At 31.9% G+C, this 12,189-nt stretch overlaps 1 protein-coding gene across 3 annotated transcripts in view; it reads right to left on the reverse strand.

The window, feature by feature from the left end:
- LOC106473852 (charged multivesicular body protein 1b-like) overlaps window positions 1-12,189 on the reverse strand; it is a 27,569-nt gene that overhangs the window by 14,741 nt on the left and 639 nt on the right. For 2 of the 3 annotated variants that reach the window (XM_013934537.2, XM_022402234.1), the window contains exons 2-4: window positions 7,949-8,027; window positions 4,978-5,075; window positions 899-1,114 (exon numbers count right to left, since the gene is read on the reverse strand). In XM_013934537.2, the coding sequence (XP_013789991.1) occupies window positions 899-1,114; window positions 4,978-5,075; window positions 7,949-7,970 (336 nt within the window). In that variant the 5' untranslated portion in view covers window positions 7,971-8,027. Of the gene's footprint in view, window positions 1-898; window positions 1,115-3,889; window positions 4,289-4,977; window positions 5,076-7,948; window positions 8,028-12,189 lie in introns of those variants that run through there. The other variant, XM_022402235.1, reaches the window with a different exon arrangement.

Consider the following 12,189-nt stretch of genomic DNA (forward strand, 5'->3'; position numbering starts at 1 on the left):
GATTTTAATGTTAGTTCACACCAGGTAATAATGGCCATAGTTATGACAAACAAAGGATACATTTTGGTGTAAAATAGCATGATTTTAATGTTAGTTCACACCAGGTAATAAAGGCCATAGTTATGACAAACAAAGGATACATTTTGGTGTAAAATAGTGAGATTTTAATTTAAGTTCACACCAGGTAATAAAGGTCATAGTTATGAAAAAGTTCAAACTAAAATTTTGGTGTAAACTAATTTGACTTTTAATCCATGTACAAACCTGTAAGAAAAAGTGAAATTTTGAGACAACTGTGTGCTGGACAGCCTCAAAATACTTAACACAGCACTACAGATTTAGCATATGGACTGGGTCTTAATTTTCATGGACTGAGAAATTTTGGTGGCATTTATTCATTTTATTGTACAAAAATCCTGTTCATAGTTTAAAACAATTATATAAGGTTTAATATCTTACAGTTTTCTTAGAAAATGAATACATTATTTGAATTTGAAACTGCTAGTGCTTAAAAAATCAGAATTTTATTAGTTATAAAAATATTGCAACTAGAATTCTTTAACAAATACAGAAGAGATAATGTTCTGTGACAAGTGAGCATATTAAGAATGATACTCTCTCCTTTTTTTTTTGGGGGGGGGGGGTAATTTTTCAGCCACAATACATCTTTCAAGATATATGCGTATCCGTAAATACTGGTTTGTGCAAGTCTTTAGAATTTTGGTTTCACATACAACTTAAAACATAAACATGTTACTTCAAGAAAAAATAATATACACTTAAACAGAATATTTAATTTTATGCTAAGTTCTAAAAAAGTGTATCGGTGAAATGCCTAGAACCAAATTTAAATAGAATAGCTTGAAAATTGACACAACAAGGAAGGGTTTTATTTCACCTTTTCCAAGTTCATGCTTTTCATTGTTGCATCCATAGCTTTCACCACTCCTGCCATCGACTGAGTAACCTTTTTGGTTGTTACAGCTGTTTGTACTCGGCTAGCCACCGCATCAATTCTCGCACTCATGCGTAAGTAGTTCAGGGCCTGGTTCTTTTGTCTGATTGCATTCTCTGCATGAATACGAGCTCCTTCAACATTATTCTTCTGAATAGCCTTTATACAAGAATAAAAGGTATTTCAATTCAATTACATAACTTGTTTTTGCAGTCACAAAGTTCAATTCTTTCTCTGTACATAAATCTGTACATTAAACAATATGGGCAATATTTTGAAAAATACAGCTATGTAAAATTTTGGTGAACCATTGCTTTATACATGTGACAGAATATTTCAACTCATTTTTTACTGTATCAAATGTATTATACAATAATCACAAAAAATTAAAGAAGCTCTTCCAATACAAGAACTCAAACCCACACTGAACCAACAGCAAGGAATACTTATATATCTATACTAAGTATTCCTCAATGTTAACTACCAGATAACAGATTAAATACTTACAACACCCCTACAATCTTATACTTATCATTACTGCTGTCTCCACAACTTGTGATCAATAATGGTAACTTTTTCAAGTCTCATTCTTAATCTGATGATGACCTGAGGAGATCGACACATTGTTACTTGTTTTGAGTTTTTAAATAAAGATTTTAATATTCATATCAGCTGTATCTATGATATGTAAATAAAACAAGATGTTGAACTTTGAAGTACTTTAACACTCTATACATAATCTTTGGCAAGATTACTATTATATGTAATTTCTTTACAATTTTCTTCACTACTGTTCAGTAATATATTGTTTTTGATTACGAACAGTTAAATTTCCATTTTGGAAATACCGATGGAGCTGAATATACTATAATGTGAATTAAACCCGTGCAATCCTTTTTATTGCTTTGTCTGTTGTTGTTTATTTAATTTCATGCAAAATTTGAAGCGACAGACAAGTGGAAAGGCAGTTAGTCAAAAAAGAGAAAGAAAGAAAGATGAAATTAAACCCAAAAGAAAATTTTACAAACTACTGGATAATTGAATTCTTTAATGACTATTCTAAGAAGTAAAAAGCCTGAACTTTATTCAGTGAAATTTATTTTAACTACTTTAGTAACGATTGTATTTACTACATAAGGTAATATTAGGTACTCAACATACCATATATTTTAGCACCTAAAACTTGTAAAACAGTTGCAAGTAAAAAAAAAATGAAAGGAACATTGCTACAGAGCAAACTGAATAATTCACTGTATTTTCGGTTTGTACGGTTATCACGAAACTTGTATTATGGATTACAAAACTGTCTTGTTTCTCATATCAGTATCTATTATGAACCAACACTTTAAGCAACACAATATCAATTTTATGTTGAACAAAAGAAACTACCAACCAATATATCTTTATGTACTTTCATTATTTAAACAGAAGCATTTAAACCTATGCGTGGAAAGTCAGACTGTTTGTAAATGATTTAAATGTGAAAAACTGAAGTACCACATGCTATGCTGTGAATATTTCTGTGTTAACTTGGGTCTTAATTTCTCAAGTTACTGTTTTTTACACTGTTCAACATCACTTGGATTCAAATATGGATTATACAAAATAATTCTATAAATTTTGACCTATTACAACTTCTAGTATAAAGAACTAGCTCAAAAAATCTCTCATACTTTATGTAAAATAAACAGAGCACACTTGTGGTAATTAGTGGAACTAATTGCGATACTAATGGTATTTTTGTTGACATTTCTTTGTGAAGCTTGTATAAGAGACCCAGTAACCAAGGTCCACAAGAAATTATGTGCATAAATAGTATAGAAAATTTGTTTAATAGCCAATGGTGTATTAACCCTATCAGTAAACCTCAGATTAAACTAAACTTAGAAATCGACAAAATTGTTTTAATTTACACTTCAAAATTTTTACTTTTATTGTAACTATTTAAATTATCATTTCTGAATTCTAGAACAAAAACAAACACATTAATAAAATATCTTTTCTACACAAGACAATTACACAAGCCAATAGTAACAAATATAAAACAAGATGAAGAAAAAACAATAAAAATATAAAATCAATTTGTAACAAGTTTATAGACAACAAAAGAACCATTTGGTCCTTTAATGTTGTTCCTGTACACTCACTTCTGAGAATAAGTAAAAATTTAAATCCACCCTTTATTTTTCAGGAAATTGTCTATTTTCCTTGTAAACTCTTGCAGAGTTCTGGCCTTCACTACTGTCTACAGTACCCACATTCTATAATATAATCACTCTTAAACAAATAAAACTGCTCTACCTGGAGCCTAGTTTATCATTTTTAAATCTTATGCTGATGTCCTTTCATCCTCTAGTCATTTTCGGAATGCAGAACAAAGAAACCAAAGTACTTATTGATTCTCTTGATAATTCTATAAGCTTTGAAATTTTATTTAACTTTTATTTTCTCAGGACAAAAGAGACCTTAAGTTATTTTCATAAGATAATCCTTCCACCTCTGGAATCATCTTACTTGTCACCTTTTGAACCATTTCAATAAGTAAATATCTTTTCTTAGATTAGAAGACCAAAATCACACAATATTCCAAGTGAGGCCTAACTAGAGATTTGTATAGAGATGATTATTTTCTTTGGACTTGCAATCAATATGTCTATAAATAATTCTAAAATTATATTAACCTTACTACAAACAATGGACCCATGTCTTATTGGTTAAAGTGATGTATTTTCTACTATTCCAAGATCCTTTTCTTTGGCCATACAACTGAGTTGGTTCCTATTTATATTAAACATGTCACCCAACTACAAGACTTTGAACCTCCCTATTATAATGTAAAAAAAAAAGGTCCAAGCACTGACCTCCAAGGCACACCACAAGTTATAAAGGTCCAGTTTATCTAAACATTAATAACAACTTTTTGCTTTCTCTCACCCGGCCACCCTTCATGGTAACTAGTCTCTTCTGAAACCCCAGTGATGTGATTCTCTTTGCTAAACATCTGTATGGTTCATTACCAGGTTTCTGAAAATCTAAATACATCATATCTACACCCTTTCAATTATTCAAACAACCAATAACATCCTCAAAAAAAGTTAACATGTTGATTTCATTTGTGACATCATATTTTCCTTTATGACTTTCTAAAGCTTCTATCAAACTATAACATTTCACACTATAGAAATAAGACTAAGACTTTTATCCCTTTATTACATTATTATGGTCAATTCCAATATTTCTCACACATTACTCAGGATCAAAAATACTGATCATATCTTTGCTTATTAAAACACACACACATCCAGCATCTTTGTAAACGGTGAATGCGATCTAGAGTATCTGAAATTTTTTTTATAAATTTTTGCACCAAGCTACACAAGGGCTATCTATCCTTAGCTATAACTAATTTTGAACTGATACACTAGAGAGAATGCAGCTAATCAAATTCCACTTCTAACTCTTGGCTTACCAAATAGTAGGATCTGACCATCACTCTTATAGCACTTCCATGGTCCTAAGTGTGGTTCAAAATTTAGCAGCAACAGACTGAACTATTGAATTCACAGCTGAAACATGTACCCATTAGGCCAGTGGTTCTCAAACGTTTTAGGCTTGTGTACCACTTTTTTGTTCAATTTTTTAAAATTACAAAACCAGCCGTAATTTAAAAAAAAAGATAAAAAACCTACTAACAAAAATTCACTTATCCATTAATGCAAAGGACTAATCCAGCACGATTAAAGAATATGTGGTACTATTTTTGTCAATTTGAAAGGAAGAAAATACTGGCGAGTCTATGTAAGTAGAGGGTAAGTCTATAAGTGAGGAGAGTAGTATGTATATGTATGTGCTTATTACAAATTTTATATTTTTTATGTTGTGTCATGTACCACCAACATTAGCTCCACGTACCACCAGTGGTATACATACCACAGTTTGAGAATCCCTGCATTAGGCTATGCCAACTCAGTATCTGTAAAGACGAAATAATGAAGTATATTGTAACCCTCGTGGAAACTTACCCTTTTCAGTTTTAACTTCTCGGCTTTTTCTTCTTTTTCACATTTTTTGGAATTTCTTACCAATTCTTTGGCAGCAAATTTTAAATTAAACAGATTTTCTGTTTACAAAAACAAATATTAAGGAGATGTACAAAACAAATCTGACTTAAATGACTCAATAACATCAAAAATCTAATATAATCCAAGAACACTATGATAATCCTACCATAAGAATGCTTTACTCAAATTGTACTTAACAATTACTTAACAAAACTTTTCTATAATGTTAAACAAAATAAATCCCAATATATTTTTTGGAATGTGCCACATGCCACTAATACAAGTTTTATAAAGTTCCATACCTCATCAGTAACCCCAGATAATAACAAATAAAAGAAAATATATTGGTGATCTGTAGTTTGTGAGTATTTTTGTTTTTAATTTTCATCATTTATCAAACATAACCAATATAAATACCTGCATTTAAAGAACAGATAATATCACTGGTTGAAGAGGGGTGGGGGACAGTATGCACCAGTACACAAACAAGTAAGAAACAAAATGGTGTACAACATACTGGCAAAATGTACAAGATGTGGGCACTTACTTGGGTCCCTTTGATAGTCCAGTGGTATACTTTCTTCCACCACTTCTGGATTTTGCGGTTGTGCATACTATAATGGTCCATGCAGTTGTACTCATTCATTGTAGTCATCCACAACTTTTGGCTTTACGATCGTGTTTGCTTCTGCTCCCTATTGAATGGTTTGCACCACAGCTTTGGTTGATACCAACATACATGGTTTTTTGCCTTTTTGTTCCTCCAACCAACACACAGTGTTTTTGTTCCCACATCCAAAAATCACCTCACCTGGTCACAGTTAATGTTCAGTATGCCAGTCTAATTGAAGCTGTGTGTGCGAAGATAGTTTACAAGAGCTGCTGAACTGTAATACCTGTTGACAAACACATGATGACCTGGTTGTAGAGGCTTCAGAAGAGAGTCAAAAACTTTGACAGCATGAATAGAGTTGGTGTCAAGGTCAGGGTTGTATGCTGTGCCCTTTCTGAAATAAATTTTTAAATTAACAACATAGCCCATTGTAGAATTGAAAAGCCCAAATGTCTTGATGCAATATTTTTGGAGTTTGCCTTTCCACTCGTTAACCTTCTCATCAATACACACATTTTCATATGGGTAGAAGGTAGCCTGGAACTTTTCAAACAACTTCTCCACAAATGGCTGTCTTTTCTTTGTCTTCAGCACCTGGTTTACAGACATGAAGTTTGCTGTGGTAGATGATCTCAAGTCTGTCCCTAGCAAACATCTGATGGTACCAGGGTGTGTAGAGATATTTATTAGTGGACCAGTTATCCCTGATCTTGGGGTCAAGGGTCAAAACACATAGCAACCAAAACTGCTGTAAACTTCAACCAGTGTAACTGGCATCCACGAGGCAAATGATGATCATTTTGTTGGAGGATTGTTTTCCTCCAAAACATTTGCTGCATATGCATTGATGCTAGAAATCAAAGTGGCCACAATTTCTTCATCAAGAAAAACTTTGAGGAAATCCAGTTGTGAATGTCTTTTATCTAAATTTAGCTTCATATTTCACTGTGGCACATGGAATGAAAAGTTCACATCAGTCTTCAATTCTTTACCATTCTCACAATCTCCTCCTGCTCCTACAACTGTTCTCTTCCTTTTGTTAGGTCTAGATCCAGACTATGACTTTCCTTTCCTCATAGTAGCACCACTGGTCTTTCCCTTGCCTTTACCTGTACTCACACTTGAAGGGCCTGCCACAGGACTATCTGTCACTTTCACTAGATCTATCCAAGTCAGATTTCTCACTTTCAAAATCATCATCAAGATCACTGGGAACAGTTATTTTCCTGGCTCAGAAATTCCTCAAATAACTTCTTAGTTTGCTCAGAAGTAAAACAACAAGGCCTACCAGAAGTAGTGCATATGATCATTTTCTTTGTTTCAAAATAGGGTTTCAAAACACTCTCATAAATTGCTGAAAACATATCTTTTTTCTATCAAATTGATGCTCAGATTGTAGATATTTCAATAATGGAAGCAGTTCTAGCTTTATATTGAATATATAAGGCATTCAAAATGAGGGATTGATCGTGAAATGGAACAAAACCTACAAGCCAATATATCAGCAGCTTGTCCAAGTAGGAAAATGAGCTCTCCAATATATCGGTTGGTTGGAGACAATGAGCTAAACACTGTGCGACATATTGGTTTGAATATTGTAGTTTTTTATCAATATGTTTTTCATTCGGAAGACAAAACATAAGGCCCAGCCTGGTTTTAATTAGCCGTTTCACCAAATTAGACCAATTTCAGGAGATTTTCCACCACATCAGTGACTCCAGACAACTTGAAGTGAAATGGTCACTCCTCAATGCAACATGGAGACTATGTTTTAGTACCACCATGATGGTGCTACCATTGATTACCTTACATACTTCCCAAGTGGTACACACATGTATCATAGAACATAGTTATATGGGTTCAGAAAAGGCTCATGGTAGATGTTTTATAATTATTTTAATAGGCATGTGACGGTTGTTTTTAGTTTTACAATTGTTCCAATAAGCATGTGACGGTTGTTTTTTTTTATAAAAAATGCTTCAGAACAACGTCATCAGAAACCTCCTTTTTTCAGCAAAATGAATAAATATATGTTTACACAACTGTACAGTATAAGTATATACTGAATATTATTATATTTCAGACCATCTGATGTGGAGTAACTGAAAATGAATATGACGTGACTTGAATGGATCTTTCATGGTATTTCATGTTAGATACTTTGTCAATTCATAAATATATCATATTTAATTAAAGTCAGATAAATATATCTTTTTTATTTTCAATTAACACATAGTATATTTTAAACCTATCTTGAATGAGTAATGTATTTCTAAATTCATTATCAAAACTTGAAAATTAACGCCTCTTTAAAGATACTTTCCATGGATGACAAAGACATTGTTGATTCAAGTTCTTCACGTATACCTTTCTTACTCAAGACTTGCAGAAAAACTTCCTACAGAAGAAAAATAACTGAAATATTCATAAAATGTTTAGTTGTTTTGCTTTTTTTTTAGCTCACATTATATAAGTGGATATCATCAAAAGGTAACAGTTATACAATTGATACTTGTTGAAACTCCATAATTACAGAATTCAAAGACAATTTCACAAATACTTCATTTATTAACAATCATGGTTTTGCCAGTAAAGACATCATCAGGTACAGACTGAAGTTATTTGTAAACAGGTTTAATCAACTTGAAACAAGTGGGGAGGAGGTTAAGTTGGTCTGGTCATTTAGAACTTTTTCTAGATTTGGTTTAGACTTTTATCTATGTCTAAAATTTTCAGACTATCTAGTTTTTTTACCTTTTTCATATATATATGTAAAAAATGTGCAGTTTTTTTTCTGAACAAATTGGCATTTAGCTTCAATAAAGTGCGATGCAAAGGTTGAATCCATTTTTGTAAATTTCCAGCTTCTAAAATGTTTTTTAATTCTTGTTTCTACGGAATGTCCTGTTTGACCTATGTATACACTATTGCAGTCTTGACATGTTAGTTGGTTTACACCACTGTTACTATACGTTTCGATTCTGTTGTTTTTGTTACATAATATTTTGCCTAGATTGATTGTACAATAAAAGGCAGGTTTGTAGATTTATTTATTCAATGTGTTATGTATTTTGTGAGGAGGTTTTCCAATGTAGCTTATCTTAAACGATTTTATATTTCATATATACGACTGATAATTTAATTAGTCTTAAGTTATTTTTGCCAGCATGCTTCAAGAGATTATTTTTGTTATTGGATTTTATTGTGCTTCTAGAAATATTGTTCTAAGACAAATTTCAGGTATTTTGTAGTGCATAAAACTGAACTTAACGTTTATCTTAAGAAGTTTATAAACGCTGCAATAAAATCTTATATTTCTGATGCCTTAACCTAACATTACAGTAAACACTGAAAATTTTCCTTCACTTGAAAATAAAAAAGGTTGAAATAAACTAAAATTGAATGACATATTCTTATTTCAGGGTTCAACTCAAGGTTTGTATATTATTTTGATAAGATAATCTTGGCTCTTAACATTTTTTAGTTACTTAGATACATATACAATCATGTTCAAGTACAGGATATCAAAGCTAACAGCAATGAGGTTGAATGTATTCGAGTTTCTGTTAGTGGTTATAAGGGGAGAATGCTTTTAGTTGGAATTCATTATAGACCACTGGAATAAAGTGATGAACTTAATGAGAAACTCTGTAGTGAGATAAAGAATTCAGCTGTTAATAAAAGTTATAATTATAAGAGTTTTTAATGTCAGGTATATATATGCATTGAGAAATTTTAGTCAAATCCTGTGAGAGAGAGAGGTTTTTAGAAATTGTTCAGGATAGTTTATTTCACCAATTGGTTGTACAACTTACAAGGAACAAGGCTAGTTTACATTTACTGCTAAGTTCTAATAAGAAAATGGTTGACAGGGTGGCAATTGGGAACATCTGGGTGGAAAAGATCATTGGTGGATTAGGTTTATTTTGTTGCAAGATAAGGAATGAAAAGATTTTGGTTCCAAATTTAAAAAAAAGAAGCAAATTCTGAAGATATGAGACAAGAATTATCTGTTGTGAATCGGGCAACTGAATCATCATCAAAACTGTTTTTGTTCTTACATTTAATAGTTGCCATGGCAAAGACCTTACCACCCAATATGAGTCATTTTATTTCACTATGAGAATACAACATTTTCACTAACTTGAAAAAAATACAACAGAAGTCTAGTCCAGGACTTCCAGGGTATCAATTTTGAACGTCCCATTCAAAAAGTTGGAGGTTTCAAAACACTATAGTCTACATTAAATGTCATTGTAACTGTACAACTTTATTGCATTAAACATTCCAAGCCAGGTCAGTTATGTGTGTGTGTGTGTGTGTGTGTGTGTAGGAAATGTTTCTTGGGACACCTCTAAGAAGTGTTACTGTAACTTCTAATAAAATAATACTTAATCAGTAATTAAGCTCAAACTAAACTATTCTGAATATTATGAGGAGTTACAAATGGAGCCAAATGAACATACATCTTGCTACACCAATAGTATAAATGACTAGTAAAGGTCAGAATTACTTTTAAAGTCATTCAACAATTTAAATGGCAACTTAAACTTTTAAAACCATGTCAAAATTTAATTTAGAAAAATTATAAAAAAATTAGGGTCTCAGCAATAAAATATAGACAGCAGAAACTTGAAACAAATTTTTTTTGGGTTTATGGAATCAAAGCCAGAACAACTTGAAGGCTTTCATGGATTCAGTTTTGGATATCTAAAGGAAAATTCTGGGCATATGATACAACAGGATCTCCACTAGCAGAAGAGTTTAGAATAATTTTACAATTAATTCTAACAGTAAATGAGCTGTAGAGCTGGACAATTAACTTGACTAACTGATTAACTATGACCATTGATCAAATTGATTAATGTCATGAAAATAATCAACTAATTATTAATTTTCTGTTAATCGAAATATCCAAGCAACCAAAATAGTGCCATTTTGTTTGTTTGATTGTTGATAATTACAAAGCTACACACTGAGCTATCTGTGCTCTGCCCACAGTGGGTACTGAAACCCAATTTGTAGCACAATAGATTTGTGTGTTTTTAGTCATCTTGAAAGAACAAAAGATTAGTTGAATGTAATCAGTTAATGAGTACGACAATTTCCCTAAATGTTCAGTGCTAGTAAGATATCATAATGTGTTAAGTTCAAGAGACAGTTGAACTAAATCACAGAGAAAAAGGTACATAGATTATATATATAATGACAATTAACAGAAAATAAGTGAATACAACCTTAAAACAGTTATATTCCTACTAATAATCAATCATTAGTTGGTTATTCCTATCATCAAACATTATTTTACAACCAATTTAAAAAAGAGGCAAAATACTAGGTGTAGGAATATTCCGACCCTGGTATTAATCCGATAAATTCAACTGATAATAAATCCTTACATCTTCAGAATTCGCTTAAGCAAACCAGCTTTCACCTGAATCACAATCAACACTATAGAGAGATGAACTTTGATGATAAATTGTTTGACTTTTAATGTTCTTTGTCATAAATCAAGCACTGCACCTCTCTTTCATACTTCCATGAAGGTTATCAACGTAGAAGCTGAAGTAAGCCTGCTCAAAATGTCATATATTACTCTTCACAATTCAGCCAGGTTGTTTCATCTCGATCTTCTCACTTTTTTTACACAAGTCACAGTTATGAGTGTTTCATCGACCTCTTTACCATCAAGATATTATTTAACCATAATTAAAATGACATTAAAGGACAACTAAATTAAACTAAACACCAAAATACTCAAAGCCAGCACTTATAATTCAAAAAATTAATCAAGCTTTCCCTTAAACTCCTTTAAATTAACTACATCTACCTCGCCTAAAGACAACCATTTCAAAGCCCAACCACCCTGTTAGGAAAATAAAGCTGTCTTAACTGAAGATGACTCCTACCCTGCCAAAATTAACATCTGTCCTCAAGTCTTACTATTTTAACCATTATATATGAAATAAGACGATGCATTAACACTATAAATTCCCTTAACAATCTTAAAAACCTCAAACAATGTCTCTCTAACTATTCTGTTTTCAAGAGAAAATTTCAGAGATCTTAACCTATCCTCTCCTTTCCATCCTAGGTAGTAGCCCTGCTCTGTACCCTTTCCAATAATTCAATGCCCAAAATAAGATAAGGAGCCCAAGACTGCACACAGTACTCCAAGTGTGCTGTATGCCTGGGATCACTGTCTCACTGGAAGAAGAATCTCCACTCAAAAATATGTTATACTCAGGTTATTCATTAAAAGAATTGCACCAATTTGACTGATATTTTCAACATCTCTATGTGATATAAATCTGAAATAATTTCACAGATTAGATCAAACATATAGCATACACTCGTAAGCTTTTCAAACTTGAAAATTTATCCTCTCAAGTACTTTTAACACCAGGATCTTCCTAATTCTGTGAAAATAATGTACATGACAACTATTAGAGAAAAGTACAGAAAAATATTATACTTTTAAATTATAACAAATAATACCCAACTTTAGATGTAATTTTGCAATTTGTGGGAATACAGGAAAATCTGAGGTGACCATTTTT

The sequence above is a fragment of the Limulus polyphemus genome, unplaced genomic scaffold (genome assembly GCF_000517525.1).
Source record: "Limulus polyphemus unplaced genomic scaffold, Limulus_polyphemus-2.1.2 Scaffold6557, whole genome shotgun sequence".
Classification (NCBI taxonomy): domain Eukaryota; kingdom Metazoa; phylum Arthropoda; class Merostomata; order Xiphosura; family Limulidae; genus Limulus; species Limulus polyphemus.